General features: G+C 39.8%; 1 protein-coding gene across 2 annotated transcripts in view; it reads left to right on the top strand.

The window, feature by feature from the left end:
* Window positions 1–1,963: 1,963 nt before the first annotated feature.
* LOC136839647 (3'-5' exoribonuclease 1-like) overlaps window positions 1,964–17,825 on the top strand; it is a 36,393-nt gene continuing 20,531 nt past the window's right edge. The window contains exons 1-5 of one of the 2 annotated variants that reach the window (XM_067105960.1): window positions 1,964–2,175; window positions 5,172–5,432; window positions 13,186–13,321; window positions 15,526–15,694; window positions 16,251–16,389. In XM_067105960.1, coding sequence (XP_066962061.1) covers window positions 5,238–5,432; window positions 13,186–13,321; window positions 15,526–15,694; window positions 16,251–16,389 — 639 coding nt within the window. In that variant the 5' untranslated portion in view covers window positions 1,964–2,175; window positions 5,172–5,237. Of the gene's footprint in view, window positions 2,176–2,246; window positions 2,310–5,171; window positions 5,433–13,185; window positions 13,322–15,525; window positions 15,695–16,250; window positions 16,390–17,825 lie in introns of those variants that run through there. The other variant, XM_067105961.1, reaches the window with a different exon arrangement.

The following is a 17,825-nucleotide window of genomic DNA, read 5'->3' as shown; positions in this document are numbered from 1 at the left end:
TAACGGGACCTACAGCTCAGCCCTTTATAGCGAGAAATGAATTTCTATCACCAGAAATAAATTTCTAACTCTTCATCAGCCGGCCGGGGGAATTGAACTCCGGCCCATCGAGTGAAGTCTGAAATCAACAAAGGGCTAAACAGCATGGCCTACACTAGAAGAACTGGAAGACTCAGATGTATTTGGATAAGAACTATGAGGCAATGATAAACATACTTTTGTGGAATGAATTTGATTTAGACCTCAATTTAGAGCTGGCTTTTTTTTTCTTGCTTATCAATAGTCATTTCATCTAAGGAACCTCCATGTAGAGAGTAGACCTAGTGAAGGTTGAGCAGACCAAAGCATACTCCACACGTGCTATACTTTAATTTTTTCGCCACGTAGTAATGGATGTGTTAACGATGTTTAACTGAAATTATCCCATTCTTAGTGTGATGTGTTTAAGGTTAGTATTTCTGTTATCAGTAAAGTAAGTAATGATGCTTCGGTGTTCTTCAAAATTCGTATGTTTTTATTTTGCTTAATTTTTTATAAGTATTTATGTTCCTTTATGGATTAGAGTTCGTCGATATTGTACTGTATTAATAGGCACAAAGCCTCCACGTACTTGTCTTTGTTGTTATCACACTGACACTATCATGCTGTTCCTTCGGTGCTAACTTTTGCATAGTTTTCCCTCTCTATAAACTTAGCTTAACCTTACCACTCTTTTTACTTCATTGTTTGTTTTACATAAGAGAAAGCTTAAGACAGAATAGAGGGAGAGGCAGTGTGATTGGCGTAAAGGTTTTACAGTAGAGAGAGCAAACTGCTGAGAGTAAATAGAATGGCTGTATGATGGAAGTGAAGTGTGTCCTAGAGTTTGTAAGCTGGAGATCGACTGGTTTGGTGAACATTTTGGGCTGAGACAAGGGTGTGTTGTCTTCAAGTGTGTGTAATATCTTCATGAAGAGAATGATGTAAGACATCAGTGAAAGGATAATAGATGAAAGTGAAAAGATGTAGGGTAAGAATATGGGTCATCAGTGGAGGAGTGTGGAATTCCTGATGTTTGCAGATGATACAACAGTGACCGGGGATAGTGAAGGGAAACTGCAGGAGCCTAGTGAAAGAGTCGGAAAGGGAAGTGAGAACAAACATACGCAAGAGTAAGGTTATGATGGTGAACTAGAACCAAGACGACTGAGCAGTGAATGGTAATGTCGACATTGAGGTAATGGAAACAGGATATTCCTATGGTTATTTAGGCTTTAATAGCTTGCATGATGATATGGGGAGCGAAGAGGTATTAAAAAAGGTAAAGCAAGAAGAGTAGCAGGATGTGTACAAAAGTTATAAACTTATCGTGCCTAAGGAAAACAAGTTTGGAATATAAGAATGGATCGTTGGACCAGTTCGCATCTATTAAACTGAAGCGCTGATATTGAAGTCAGGTAACAATAAGATGATATAATTTGTAAAGATGCAATATTAGACAATATGAATGGCTGACAAATGTGGAGATACGTAGAAGGAGACGGAAAGGGGGATAACATAAGAAAGTTTATCAGTGTTTTGAAACAGTCTGGTTAGGTGAAAAGAATGGAGAATCGAAGTGCTGAAAAGAATATATGCTGCAGTTGGGAAGTGTTGGGTGAGAGGAAGACAGAAAGGAATGGATAGACTGTGTGAAAGAAGCAAAGGAAAGTATGGATCCCAACATCCCAGAAGAGAGTAAATGAAAGGCAAAGATGAATGGCAATTTGTGTACAGAAGGTGTGACGTGCTATTCTTTTGTGCTTTGAGTTCATTCATTATTCAACAATTTAAGTCTTCCTCATTCGTAAACTCCATGGTGAGAGAATTTTTCTTTTTCAGCCGTTACTTGCTTTCTTCTGAACCAAATCGTCATTGCTATTATTTAATGACGGTCTCTTCATTCATCACGTGGCAAATATTCAACCTTTTATTATTACTTCAGATTTCTTCTCCAACTTGCTGTATTTTTCCTTCTGAAGTTGAAAGTCCGTGGGCAAAGAGAGAAGAAGAAAAATGGAAGAAGAAGAAGAAGACGAGATTTGATAATGTGATGTTATTGTTATCCCAAATTTCTGTGCTGATAAATATAGTGTCACGTTGTTGCAGAAAACAGTAAAGAAATAAGCAGAAATAAAATCTCGCCCTTGATTAGAGGTAGGCATTGAACTTAAAAATTCATTTATTTAAATTAAAAGAAGCAAACAAGAAGGAATATGCTACGATAAACCTATCTAAAGGTTTCTCTTTGTTTTAGCCCACCGTATCTCGTCGTAGGTTAAGGTTATTAGGTAGGTCCAGTAAATATTTAACGGTACTCTACAACCTCTAAAGCTTGTGAATTACGCTTGTAGTTTTTGCTTCAGTTTATTTTTTTTATTGGAAATAGGCCTGGTAGAACTGTGGGGTTGCCCCGCATCGGGTATTAGGCTATTAGCCCACCTTGGAAATTGACTTTTGGGTAATTCTAAGTATTAAATTAGCTCCGCACCTGTTTTTACCTTTTAAACTAGTTTTTTTTTTACCTGTTTTTACCTTTTAAACTAGTTTTTTTTTTACCTGTTTTTACCTTTTAAACTAGTTTTTTTTTTACCTGTTTTTACCTTTTAAACTATTTTTTTTTTTTACCTGTTTTTGCCTTTTAAACTAGTTTTTTTTTTTTACAATTTTAGGGCTTCTAATACTGGCGGTGCACTTGTTTGCTGTCGACTAAATGGAATGTCCCTTAGTCGTGTTCAGTACTGGCCTTGGGGGGTTACCCATACGTTAACAAGTTATTGCACTCCCCGGACGGGATATGAACCGTTCGAAACAGACGTACCCGTGCTCTGTCTTGTGAAGAACTCGTATGGAAACCCCGTGTCGGATGGACTTCAGGGGTTAATTACAGGTTAACTACATTCGTGCGACAAAAATTGAAGGTAAATCCATAATTGGCAACCAAAAAAACTGCAGAAAACGTCAAGTTAGAGGGAAATCGCCAGCATGGGGCTGCTACTTAGATCTAACGACTTTTGGTTGCTTATTAACAGTTTACCTTTATTTTTTGGTGGTCAACTGTAATTAACCTGTAATTAACATCAGAACTGGTATGCTATTGTGTGCTGGCCATCCTGGAATTCTGTTGCTCATGTGCAGTGCTGTAGGCCTAAGGGAGGTTTTGGTAAAAGGTGGAGTTTCCTTCACTGGGGCCGTCATGGGACAGAGACCCGCAGCTAAGTAACATGGCCTACTAGGTTAGGTTAGTATAGTGGTAAAACTTTACTTTAGTTGCCCAGCCAGGTTAGAGCACGTTGCACCCTAAGTTAGGTTAGGTAGGTAAGATCTGGTTAGGTCAGGACCTGGTATTATGGGAAAGGATATGTCTGTTTAGTGTATGAGGAATCGGCCCGGGTCGATGTCTGGCGGGAATTGGGCCGCGCAACTAAAGTAAAGTTTTACCAGTACGGAACCATTCCATGGTGGCCATCATAACAATAACGTGTCCGTTCTCTCTCCCTGCGTTTTAGCCCAGTAGCCTAAATCTAAGCAACAGCCCTGCATGGACTGTTGCCTTGGAAATTGATTTTTTTCCATGCTTTTAGTGTTGCTGATGAAGGAGGTGGTGGCATTTATTGTCAGTCAATTATTATTAACCTCACATACATCCAACATGGTTGGGGACCCTTTGGGAATGCGGGGTTTTGGGTGGGGAAAACCTCTCACAAGGTACTCAGAAGTCATAAGGCTGGAGGTTGAATGAGAGAGTGGACTGCTTCTCTCTCCCCCTTTTCCCTTTCATTCCTTCCCCTGTAATGCAGTAGTCAAGGTGAGTATGTGTGGAATGGGCCCCGTTGGAGGTGGGCTTCACATCTGAGCATCCTATTTTAGAGCTTTGACTCAAAAGATTCAACTCCCTTCTCTCTCTCTTCTAGGAAATTGGGCAAGGTTGGGAAAGGCCGGAAGTAAATTCATTGATGGAACTCATTATAATTGACTTGGATATTAGCTGCTTTCTAAATTGTACTACCCTTCCATTTTGGTAGTATATACATGATTCCCTGATGTTTTTACTAGCGCAAGAGTCCAGACACATCTCTAGCTCAGGACCCTATTAATCTTGCATCCCTGTGCCAGGTTGTATAAGATGTTTTACAGGAGTCATTGGTCCCTAGTTCATCCTCGAGACCAGGATCATGACACTTCCGAGTATAGATTCATCCTGCCAGTCTGTTGTGAGACTGTCTGCCCATAAGAGGCAATGGTTTGTATTCATATAAGGTTAAATTTTTAAAATAATTTGTGTTTTTCTTAGGTATACAGACCAGAACCTTTTCTCATAATCCCACCTCAACCAGCTTACATGAATGGGGTGCCCCCACTCACCTGCCTACCACTAACTAACAGCTCTTCGTTGGCCGAGTCAGTAGAGTTGTGGCCTGGCAACTCGCTAGGCCCGAGTTCGCCTCTCCCCCGGGTGATAGAAATTCATTTCATTTCTCGCTATAATCATTTCTCAGCCCGTTGCTATAATGTTGGTTCTAGCCATTTAAATAAGTCCAGGCCAGCCCCTAAGAGAGCTGTTAATCAGCTCAGTGGTCTGGTAAAACTAAGGTATACTTAACTGCTAATTAACCACCTTGTCACCAGGCTTCACCACTAACTAACCACCTTTTCACCAGGCTTCAATGACCAGCTTGCATTGAGGAATACTCCTACATAAAAGTTGTGGTTTGTAAACCCACGAAAAATAAACATTAATTTAAACATCTGATATTTTTATCAATCAGTGTTATGCAGTATTTTGTGTACAAAGTATGACTTGAAAGCTTTAGAAGGGATAGGAATCTTAAGGTCAGAAAAGGCAGTCTTTGCAGCATGGTAAAGAGTTAAGGAATCACAAAAATATTCTAGGTTTTACAATTTCAATGTAATATCGTTCTAAACTGATTGAGCAATGTTTTAAATTAGGCTCTGTTACATTATTCATATTCAAGAGTGATTATTGCAGCGTGAGGGATTAGTAATTACATCAAATTCTGTTGAGGAAAAACAGTAAATTATAGAACCCTAAATATAAAGCAAATTATCTTCAGAACAATTAGTACGAGAAAATATTTGAAATAATAGTAGTCAGCTAAATGTTATATGAAATAATCGTTTTTCTATTTCAGGTTGATGTGTATGGCGTAGGCTACAGTATAGCGAGTTGAAAAGACTGGAAGCTGAAGTGCAAAACAATGGCGAGCCAGTTAAAAAACGCACCAGCATCAGTGAATGGTCATATTGATGACCTCAGTGCTGAAGCTCTAAAATCACTCAGTCTAGGTAATGAAGGACATGTCCGTAGTGACAGTGCTGGTGAGGACCATGAAGAAAACAGTCAAAGAGGAGACCTTTTGTGTGCAAACCCATACGAGACCTTGGCATTTTTGGTGAGTGAAGTGATATCACGCCCCTTCTGTATATATATTAGGTTAGCCATTGTACAGTTGAGACTTAAAATTTTCAGAAAATATGTTCATTCTATGTTTTTCAGTTTTCCAGAAAAATAAATAAGATTGTTTATTACACTTTTAAATGAAATTCTCTACATATCTGTATCTACAAGGATTACTTATATTAATGGACTGCTCAGTTGATTGATTGATCAGTCACTCTTGGGTATATCTGAGTTTCATGTATGCTGGATACTTAGTGTTTTCTGTTAAGATCTGAATGCTGTCTAACTAGCACATACATAGTACTCCCTTACAGATGTTGAGCAGTTATGCATGTGAATTTATTTAAAACTGATATACAGTAGCTGTAACACAGAACATCTCTTTCTTATTTGGTTTGACATTACCCAACTAATTGTATGTTGCCTTGTTTCCATGGAAGTGAAATCCTAGCTACACCACAGCGCACCCTTTCAGAATAAAATCTCCCCACCACATTTCTCAGTCCTATAAGAGAAGACCACAGCACCCTCACTTGCCATTGTGACTCCATAGCACTAGTGTCCCTGTGCAACTACTTTTCCCAGGGTTACTTCTTTTGGTTTTGAAGTACTCGTTTCTTTATTTATTCAGCTTCATTTTTAGTGTTTCTTTTTGTATTTTTATGTAGGGCTAGAATGTGATGCTGTCTTTTGGTGGTTTATGTGAGTATTTTTGCAAATTTTGAGCCTTAAAAAAGTCAAAATGTTTTATTCACTTTTGACCTTTGGGCCAAGCCTTATGTCTCCCTCTCAAGTACCACACGTGCTTCATCGTTTGCCATGCCTTCCTTGAAATCAAAACTTGAGAACAAGTGCTATGGAGAGAAGAGATGAGAGATGCTGGTTCCTCATTGTGAGCTGAGTCCTTGCCTACCCTTGTACAGTAGTGGGTCCAGATGATGCTGCTGCTGCCACGCATTCACTTTATATGTGTGAAGGTCACAATGTACTGTAGTTCTGCTGGCCAAGACTCTGGTCATTTTCACCTTAGTTACTCCATCTATGAATCCTGTTAAGATTTTGTCCTTGCAACTGCCCCATCATCTTTTTTTTTTGGCCTGGTAACAACACTGTCATTCCTTCCTTTTGAAACTAATTTCAGGTGTTTACTATGAAGGTGCCATGCACCATCAGTTATAGTCAGCCTTAAGTGTATCACATAGGCTTTGTGTCGTGCTTAGCATTCATCTATAATACCCTCAACTTCATTGAACATGTTGGTGGCTTATTTTTCTCATCCCAAACTTTTAGTCACTAAATCCATGCTCCCTTTGTTGGTCTAGTTCTTCACTGGGTGAGCGGGTTCCGTTCTCAGCTACCACTCTGTTGGTTGCAAGTTCGAATCTCCGACCGCCATTGAAGAACAAGAGGAGTTTGTTTCTGGTGATAGAAATTAATTTCTCTATAATGTGGTTCGATTCCACAATAAGCTGTTGGTCTCGTTTATTTAGGTAACCAAACTTCTTAGCCACGTAAAATCTATCCTCCAGCCCTAGGAGAGCTGTTAATCAGCTCAGTGGTCTGTAAAACTAAGATATACTTAACTTTTAACTTTGTTGCCCTGTGTGGCTTCTCCATGAGGCTTCTAGTGGTCGCTCCATTGTCAGAAGTAATGGAGTGAGACCCAGTGACTCAAGCTAATCATGTTTTAGTGATGGTTTAGGCATCATTCATCATCCCCAGGGGTAGATCCATGTCTCCAGACCCACCAGAACAGCAGTGACCCCATGAAAGTAACTCCTTTCTTTTTCATATTCACCCTTAGTTCCATCATCAGTGTACTCTTCCAGTGATCCATCCCTTCCTCACCAGAAAATACTATCACCTGTTGTTCATCCAGCCTACTATCCCAGATCAGGAACTGCAAGACAGCATTGTTTCTCCACCAGAGTCACAGCCTCCTAACTCTAGTATCTTGAGCCCTGCAAGTACCCCAGAGATACCTCATATCCCTCCTGAGAGAGTGAGGTTTGAGTGGTTGACTCAGATGAAGAACCAGCATAAGACCTTCACTTTACAAACTGAAGCTACATTTGCTAAAGTGATAGACTGGATCTGCAGTATTTTTAGTTTGGAATGTCATTCCCAACCACTTAGGGAGGCTTCAGTGGCTGAACTGTACCAAGATGAAGAGATCATGGCAACTCGATGTTATGATCTTCCTCTGATGAAGTGATATTGACCATCCTAAAGGACATTTAATTTAGGGTCAAAGTAAGAGGCATGAATTTCTATTTCAAGAATCCCATGACCACCCCTTAGCATCAAGCTCTGCAGTACCAGCCAAGTGCTAGTGCTCACCTGCTGTCTTCTAGTCTTCCACAGCCCACTCCTGCTGCTTTCAAGCACTAGCAGTGCAGGCACCAGCATCACCAAGTGCCTTTATCATTGTCAGTGATTATCAGCACTGGCGTCAGCAAGTGTCAGCAACAGTGTCACTAAACATCATCACCAGCCCCAGTGTCTGCAGGTGCCATGAGCACCAGTGTCAGAATCAGCAAATACCAGCATAAGCTATAGCAAGCCAGCAGACTCCTGTCTTAGGTGTAGATACACCCGCCAAGACTGACATAGACTCTTTTTCTGTCTGCTGAAAGATCAACAACCACAGGTACAGCAAGATTTTGCCACGTGTAGGAAGTGTAATACTGTAGCTATTCTCAAGCTGATGTAGGCCCTTCTTTGGCTGAGTCGGTTGAGCTTCAGGCTGTCATTCGATGGGCCGGAGTTCAATTCCCGTGGCTGGCTGATGAAGAGTTAGAGGAATTTATTTCTGGTGATAGAAATTCATTTCTCGCTATACTGTGGTTCGGATTCCACAATAAGCTGTAGGTCCTGTTGCTAAGTAACCAGTTGGTTCTTAGCCACGTAAAATAAGTCTAATCCTTCGGGCCAGCCCTAGGAGAGCTGTTAATCAGCTCAGTGGTCTGGTAAAACTAAGGTATACTTACTTTTTACTCAAGCTGATGTTCTTACATCAGCTTGAGAATAGCAGTTTCTTTTTTTGGGGGTGGCGGGTACAAGTAGCCAACCACTTCTTCCTTCTTCCAAACTGCTAGAGGAGGTCTCAAAGACTTAACTGTATCAGAATGATAAGACTGGAAAGTATAGGTTACAGTCTGTTTATGAGAAAGTTATCCACCACCTGAAGGATGTTCAGTGTAGGGTGAGAAGATGAGGCACAGGGTGTGGTTTAAACTGTCCCATGGGCACATTTCAGCCCCAAGTCAGCAATGCCAGCTAAAGCCAGCATCATTCATGTGCTCGTGGTAAGCCTTCGGTCTTTGAAGTAGTCCTACTTCAAATTGAGAGTGAGGATTATTTCTTAGAGGTTGGGTAGATTACCAGTATTATTTGAGTTGAATATCAAGTGGTGACAGGTTCAACATTAAAGCAAGGAAAATCAAATGCAATATTGACAAGAGTCCATGGCACCTTCGGTATATTGGTATTCATATTTTGCATAATTTTGATACAATTCCGAATGGACCGTCTTTGAAAACGTTACTAAAATACCGTGATAAATTGTACCCCATTGTTAGACCAGTGAATACTGTATTTTCAAGTCAGGATGTATATATATTCCATTAAAGCTATGAGCATGACAAGCAGTGTGTTATGTCTACTAAGTGCATCACTGGTTAGATTATTTGTTATGCATACATTGTGATACAACGTTGCCAAAGATATTTTTTAAATGTTTACAATGGTTTAGATCATATTTGTTCCTACACAAATACAAACCCTCATTCTTTACATAGGATTTAGCTTGCAAACATGAGATGGAACAGCCATTTAACTTTCAGACAGGGCCTTTAACTACCGAGGGGTAGGGGTAAGCTCCTCCCACCCATTGTACTGCACTCCACTTTGCTTCTGGCCGCTGTCGTGTAAAGATGTCTCCGTGCTTCTCTGCCCAACTCCCGTTCACTTTCATTTTATGACTTTTTCATGTTTCTTTGAAGAAGTATGTTTTTGAGATTGTTGTTTATCTTTAAAACCATGCAAACCCCTCAATCACTAAAGCCTACTTCGTTGGAGAGGAAACCACAGGTGTTTAGATGCTGTTCAGGAAAGGACAGGCCTTGTAACCGGTTCCTCTCCTCTGTAGAGTTTGACCCACACACGTGTTTTTCCTGCCACAAACATGATTGCAATCAAAAGAACCCATGCTCATAGTGTCAGGTTTGGCCTTCTGAATAGTGGGTCAAGTTTGCCATGAAGAAGAAGAGAGAGATCTCCCCGGTGTCATCGGAGTGTAATGCTCCACCATTGACACCGAAGGTTCTCTTCAGTACCATTCTACTTCCTGCCAAACTTCCTCCTGCTGTTACCACTCCCAAGGGAGTGATATCCCCTTTGCTGACTCCTACTGTTGCTTCAGTAGAGAGCCATAAGGTAGTGGGGGAGGGACGACCAGCCCAGTTCCTCTCTGGGAGTTTCTCTTCACATGGAGGAGGAATTGTCCTCTGATGGATGCTCATTCTTGGGGCATGAAGAAAAACACTCACCTAACCCAACTTCTGTTTCAGGTGTTATGGAGGCCAAGGGACTTAGCGAGTTATGGCCTCCCTAGGCCTCTTGGGGAGCCAAGTGTAATCTGTGCTTATTGATCACTTGAAAGCTATGAACATGACAGTGATTACTTTAGCATTCATGGTATCCACCGTCTGTAGGACTGCCCTACTTCTTTGGTAATCCCAGCATACTGGTAACAAGTTGCTTCAGGACAGAGATGATCATCTCAAGTTTTATTACAACTTAGGTGTAGTGATAACTTCGAGAGGTCAAATCTCATGCCCAAGCAGAGGGTAAAGTATCCAGGCTTGCTGACAGACATGGCAGCAGTGAAATTCATCCTCTGTCACTTGTCATTGTTGGGGAAGCTAGTCCCTCATAAGCAGCTTCACTTCTGCTCCTTTTAGTGGAGGATGGAGTTTTGGTCTCTGGTGAGGGACCCTCCTTTCTCTCCTATTCTTCTGTTGGAGGAAGGTAGGAGAGATCTAGCTTGGTGGTTAGCCGACAGAAACCCCATAACAGGAGTGCCAAGTGCCCTCCCCATCTTGAGATGCTTCTGTTGTTGGACACATTGACCGAGGGATGGGGCGCACACCTGGAGGAGTTGCTGATTTCAGGTGTGTGGGGCCAGAACAACAGACACCACATCAATGTCCTAGAACTCAAGGCAGCTTTCTTAGCCTTGCAAGAGTTTCAGGACTGAGTGAGGTGGCACTCCATGGTGTTGTTAAGTGAGAGCACTATGGTAGTGACATACATCAACAAGCAGGGAGGACTGATGTCCTTCCAGCTGCACAGGTTGGCATTGCAGGTGCACGAGTGGGCAGTAGCACACTCAGTAGATCTGTCAGCAGGGCACATTCTGGGTTCTTGGAATGTAGTGGCAGACAAGCTCTGTTGCCTGCCATGTGATAGGGACAGAATGGTGCCTACACCAAGACATTGCGGAGAAACTTCAAGTTATGGAGGGTGTACTGCTCAATCATGCCAGGCCCATGGGCTAAGATGGAGGGCACTTTCCAACACCCATGGGACAACTTAAAAGCTTTCACCTTCCCTCCAATTTGTTTGATTGGTCGGGTAATCAATAGGGTCCTGATCACCCCGAAACTTAAGTTGACTCTGGTGGTTCCTAAGTGGTTACATGCAGAGTGGTACCTGTAGTTGGTGTTGTTGATGGGATATCTCTGCAGTCAGAGCTTGTCATCATCAAGCAGCGGACTTTCTTGTCTTTCTTTGCTGAGAGAAGCGTCTCTCTGTTTTGGCCATTAAGGGCTATAGAGCTGCCCTTGGCCAAGTCCTTCAGTTGAAGAAAGTCGATCTCTCATCCTTGCGGGAGATCTCAGCACTAATGAGAAGCTGCAAACAGTTTTGCCCACCTAAGGAACTCAAGCCCCCCAAGTGGGATGTGACTCATTTTGAGGAGCCTAACTCTTACTCTGTATGAGCTGTAAAAAGAGTCACCAGACAGGGATCTGACTTTGAGGACTGTTTTCTTGCTTGCCCTAGCTTCAGTGAAGAAAGTGGGTTAGCTTCATAGCCTTTCTTTCAAAGATAAGCACTCATGGGGATGAGGATCTGTTATGCTCAATTTTGCCCCAGAATTTGTAGCAAAGACTCAGAATCTGTTGGCCCCTGACACCAGATTCAAGCCTTTTTTGATCCCCTCCCTAGAGGACTTTGAAGGTAGTGATCGGGATGAGATGCTACTTTGTTTGATTAGGGTGCTGGAGTACTACCACAAGAGAACTCGACATGTGAGGCCTGAGTGTTGATGCCTCATTAGGACAGGCTTGGCCAAGAAAGGTGTCCAAGAACACAATGTCTTTCTGGGTGTTGGAAAGTGCATGGCCTGGCAGACAATCAAAATCAAAAGGGTGTACTCTTCTGATGAGGAAGACAGGAGTTTGGACTAGGCAAGGGTTCACGATGTTAGGGGTATCACCCTGTCCTTGGCATTCCGAAAGGATCTGTTGGTTCAGTAGGTAATAAGTGTAGGTGTGTGGTCATGGCAGAAAGCATTTACCTCGTTTTACCTTCGGGACGTTGCCCACAAGTCCTTGGACACATTTTTCTTGGGCCCTCTGGTGGCTGCCCAGCAAGTTGTGTAGATCACCCAGCTCCCCTGAGGAGACAGGTAACATTTCATGTAAGTTGTTCAGGAAGCAAGAGAGTGTGTGTGAGTGACTGGTCTCCTCCCTTTCCTCTTTTAGTTTTTCTCTCGTACTGCAGAGAAGCAGGTAGCGAGCTGCCACACACCGGACGGACAAGATATGCAGGTGAGTACAGGACGAGGGTATCCCTGTCCCTCATCTTGTTTGTAGATTGATTTGTTGCATATCCCCCCCTCTATGGAGACAAGGGGGAAGAGGGATAGACAATTAAACAAACCTGTTGGTTTTAATAGCAAGTTTATTGTCTCTGATGAATATTTATTGGTTCCTTCAAGCCTTCATCAAAGGTAATGAAAGCAAACTCATTACTTTATGCCCAGAAGTCTAGCAGTTGCAGCATCCCATATGTCCAACAAGTTAGAGGTGTGGGATTCCTTCCTCAGCTCTTTCAGACCAGGAAGGTGTTTCCGGGTGGGTAGAACCAACCAGTTGTTTCAGAGAGTTATCTATACTTCCCCCACCAATGAGTAAGTCTCCTATGTAAAGAACACAGGTTTGTATTTGTGTAGTAATTTGTTTCTTTCAAATAGCAATTTTTTTTTGTCTAATTTCTGGCACCTATCTTTCCTTTGTAACATACAAACCTAAAATAATTTATTCTTTACTTTTTTTTCTTCTCACCTCAGCCACCCCCTCATCCTGGCACCTGGGTAAGTCTCATATGTAAAGAACAAAGGTTTGTATTTGTTTAGGAACAAATAGCAAATTTTTAAAATAATTTGTATCTTTCCTAATATACAAACCTAAAGTTCTTTTTCTTTTACGGCCCACCTCAGCCTCCCCTCATTCTGGTACTTGGACCGGAAGGTAAAGTGAAGTGCAGACCGACAGGTGGGTGGGTCTTCCCCCACCTGTCGGTGGTTAACAGTCTTCTCTAAAAGTTAAACGGCTGTCCCAGCTCGCGTTTGCAGCTAAATCCTATGTAAAGAACTTGGGGTTTGTATGTTAGGAAAAATGCAAAGTACTTTAAAAATTTGCTATTTTTAGCATGAGGTAAGTGAATTTTTTTTCTAGGAAGAAGAAATAGAAACAGAAGAAATTCCTGAAAAAGAAGAAGGGCAGAAGAGGCCTTCCCAGTCTAGCGAAAAGCATAAAGAACTTAGTCGAATAAATGGACAGATTAACCGGATGAAAATGGACCAGCTGAAAAGTAAGCATAATTGATACAATTCCCCATGTCATAAAAAGACTAAATCTGAAGTCTAACTTTAACCCTTGTTCTCTTTTACACTTGAAATATACCTGTACTGGGTTTATGTAACATAAAGCTAGTTTTCCAAACAAAACAGTCAGTTTTATATATTGCTCACACTAGTGGTCTTAAATGTCTCCAGACTCTTCATTCCTATACTTTCTTGAACTTTTCATGTAACTAAACTCTCATACCATCTGGGGAGCTGACTGTGTGCAGTTTCTGAGATTAATCTTGTAGTTTGCCTGTGGATGTGAGATACATTAGTTATATCTGCCCCACTGCATGACCTTAATTGTTAATACATTCCGTAATGCCAGAATGAGAAATACCACAGGAGCCATTAGATCATCCGATAGGAAGTAGGTTAGTGGGTGCAGATGAGCTTCCTCTCAAATTGCAACTGACATTAATTCTGTTTCCCATATTACAAGCGTCATCCAAAATTCCTGTCTGTTTTCCTTAAGGATGAAAGTAATTTAAACACTTGTCAATAATGTAATCTAAACTCTCTTGAAAAATATAGTTTAATGTTTGTAAGTAAAATATTATCTTGTAAGGTGGAAATTGCCAAATGTTAAATATTAAAAATATTTGAATGGTTTTACAAAAGATTTACCAAGGAAGTGGTTGTATGATACGTCCAGTAGGCATTTAAGGGTTAAGTTTCGCTACATAAATTGTTTGATAATGGAAAAAATATAGAAATATGTTGGATCCCTGCCCATGTAGGGATTAAAGGAAATGAAGAGGCTGATAAAGCAGCTAAAAAAGTGGTCCACATGACAAGAACTAATGTAAACATTCCTGTTAGTGACTATGTAAGATTGTAAAAACAATCATTGTAAGTAACTGGGAAAATGTACGGAATGAAGAACCTGAAAATAATAAATTAAAACAGATAGAATCCAGTGTTGGAAAATGGAGTTCATCATATCAGAGAGAGAGAGACACACACATACAAGTAATTCTGATGCATCTTCGAATAGGCCATACTCTTTTGACACATGGACACGTAATGAACAGTCCACATGGCCCTCTTCCCTAATGCCCAGAATGCAGAGTTGATAACAGTCAAGCACATAACCTGCAGCGATTATCAAAATTTGAAAGTACTGTAGATCAGTGAGGGAAATTTTGTCAGAATCTTCTACATTTTCAGTAATACCAATTTTAATGTTTATGAGGAACGTGATTTGATTAATAAAATATAAATATAAGTAGATAATAAAAATACAAAACCTCTTAGGAGGTCTAATTAATTTTAAAACAACTAAATTTTAAAATGTTGCTTACCCTATTCTGACTTTTAATATACCTTTTTAGTGAGTACATATGGAAACATGAGTATAAATGCACTTTTCGTGTGTGTTCCAGTATGAAAGCATATGCCTTTGTGTAAATTTTAATTTCATTTTCATTCATTCATCATCATACTGAATGACCAATTTTGTCCCAGTGATAGGCCTCTAGCCTAGACCTGGCATTTCATCCAAATCCTTCTGGCCAGCCGTATTAGAGCTGATAGTCAACTCAGTGGTCTGGTTAAACTGTAAGTAATAATAAAAGGTAAGGTTACGACAAGCATATAACCACTGCTAGCTACCTTTCTATTTCAAATTCATTACCATTACTGAATGTTTTGAGTAGAATATGTCCATTTATCCCACCCCCTGTCAGTTTGGGATTCAGCTATGTAATTACCTGGTAAGTTACTCATATGAAAATGATGTTTTCATAAGAAAATTAAGTTTCATAAATACTTGCTAAGTAATTACAGAATTGGAGCCCTCCCTCCTCCCCTCTCATGGATGTAGGGCACAAACGAATTGAGTTCTTCAGCTGTGTTATACCTATTCTTCCCTGAAAGTGGGCGGGGCTAGTTACCTATCTAGTTACCTACGCTAAAACAGTGGAAGCACTATCGTGAATTTCAAAATTTAAGCTGCCGCGCTAGTTAGAAACTATAGCTATGTAATTACGTGGTAAGTATATAAGAAACTTAATTTTATTATGAAAATATCATTTTTTATATTAGTGGAAAATGAAGTTAAAGTTATATAAAAGCTGCCAATGTTTATCTTTTGTGTTACGGTACTATTCACAATGTGTGTGATGGTACTTGGTTTTGATAGTAATGTACAATATGTCTTCTTTTTCAGAAAGGCTCAGACAGTTTGATCTAGACACATCTGGGTCCAAGAGTGTTTTGCAGCAGCGGTTAAAATCATACCATAAAAGAAAAGTGCTTAAAGAAAATGAGTGTCATTATAGTTATTATATAATCATTGACTTTGAGGCAACCTGTGATGCCCATCCACATAATTTAAGGTAAAATATTTATAATTACTCATGCATTTGTTCTGATTATGAATCTCTCTCTCTCTCTCTCTCTCTCTCTCTCTCTCTCTCTCTATGTAAAATTTCAGTTCAAGACTTGAAATAATTAGTAAGTTTTTTATGAACATCTAGGGTGTATTCTTCATAAGGGTGATTGTGGGTTATCCTATCAGTTATCTTTAGGTAGACCACATCTTTTACAACATGCCTTGCATGGCACACTGAAGGTGATATTAGTTATTTCTGCTGCTTTGCTTTCTGACTGATGGTGCTCTGACAATCAATCATTTGTGGTTTGTAGGTCTCTGCAGTACATTTTACGTAGTCCACTAAACATATATTATTAGAGTCTGAAAAAACCAAAAATATAGTGGCTCATAAATGGACACCCCAGACTCCTAAATGAAGCTCATTTTAGAGCTAATTTTTTGCTATTTCCATCATTAGATAGGTAAGAGGAAAGAAAACAGAACTCAGGAGAAGTTGTCAGATTTCTATTAGTTTTCACCATTTAAAAAATACTAATTATGTTTTGCCTTCTTTTCAGACATGAAATAATCGAGTTTCCTGCGGTGCTGGTATCTACCAAAAAAAAGAAGATTGTTGCCAAATTCCATTCATACGTACGTCCTGTGATTAATCCAAAACTTACAACGTTTTGCACAAATCTAACCGGAATTACTCAGGTGAGTTACCGTTATTTAATTTTTCTTTTTGTTCAGCCACAAAAAAAATAATTTTTCACCCGTAAAACTTGAGTTGTGGGCAACCATGAGATCCATATGCTTACAAAGGCCGTTTTGCTCTTCCACTGACATCTGATACCATGGAGTTGTCATTAGACTTTTGTGTCAAGCGGTATAGATAATAACTATAAAATTTCAAGAATAAGAGTGGTTGGTAGTGGGAATCAAGTGAGACATTTGCAAAAGTATAAGTCTTTATACAAAATTTTAGTCTTGGAAACTTACATTAATAAAGCACACACAAAACTTGATGAGTCATCCTTGAATCTAGCTCTGCACAGTACTGACAGTATTCTGTGATTCACACACACAAAAAACTAAACTTGATGTTTATACAAAATCCAGCCCTTATTCATTAAAAAAAATAAATACATCCAAAATATCAGAGATTGATCAAATTACCATCAAATCTATGTGTACTAGAGATGAAAATTAAATATTGCCCAGGATGTCCATTGTCTCACTTAATTACAGTCGTAGCATATTTGACAAAAAGCAAACAACCTTTCACTTCATTCATTGCCAAAATGGTCAGTGATGGCATTTGACTGTGTGTACCAGAGATGAAAATTATTTGCTAGCTCTCACTGTCACAAAAATTATTTAACTTTGTCTTTATTGTCATTGCAAACGACCTTTCACTTCATTCATTGCCAAAATGGTCAGTGATGGCATTTGACAGTGTGCACCCATGAAGGTTATTTGTAGCTCTCATTCTCACAAAAGTATGTAACTCTGTCTTTATTGTCATTGACATATGAGGTGAAAACCAAGGTCCAGTGTTGCCAAATTTAGGGGTTAGTAATTAATTTTCAAGGACAAAGAACATGACTCCCTCACTTAATTCAGAAATAGTGTACTGTTGGATTTTTACCATAAGAAAGCTGTCAAAGCTACATAATTTGGTTAAATATCATGGAAATATAATAGAATCTCTAAGGAAACTCAGAGAGTTAGTGGATTTGCCATTACATTTTAAGACTGATGAACCTGACATGTTCAAAAATATGTGAAGAGCGTTGGGTGTATTTTTCAGCATTGGAATTTTTCAGTTGAATACTATTTTAGGAGCTAACTACTTTACTGCATTCCAACACAAAAACTGGTAGGATCTTCCCTAGAGTGACATACAGAGACGTAAAAGGGGAATAGAATGTGGCATTAGATATTAAATTCCTTATCATTTACCAATTCTGATATGAAGAAAAAAAGATAAAAGCTATCTTGATTTTGCTAAAGAAGTTAATAGGAGGTACTTAGCATGCCATTACTGCAAAGATTAAAACTACTGTATTTTCTTTTCATTGGGCTGATTTATTAAATGAAATGAAGTCTTGAGAGAAAAAGAAATATCATGTGTATAGTTCAAAAGAGTA

The sequence above is a fragment of the Macrobrachium rosenbergii genome, chromosome 6, assembly GCF_040412425.1.
Source record: "Macrobrachium rosenbergii isolate ZJJX-2024 chromosome 6, ASM4041242v1, whole genome shotgun sequence".
Taxonomy (NCBI): domain Eukaryota; kingdom Metazoa; phylum Arthropoda; class Malacostraca; order Decapoda; family Palaemonidae; genus Macrobrachium; species Macrobrachium rosenbergii.
Note: the sequence above shows the minus strand (reverse complement) of the source record. Positions and strands in the feature narration are given on the sequence as shown.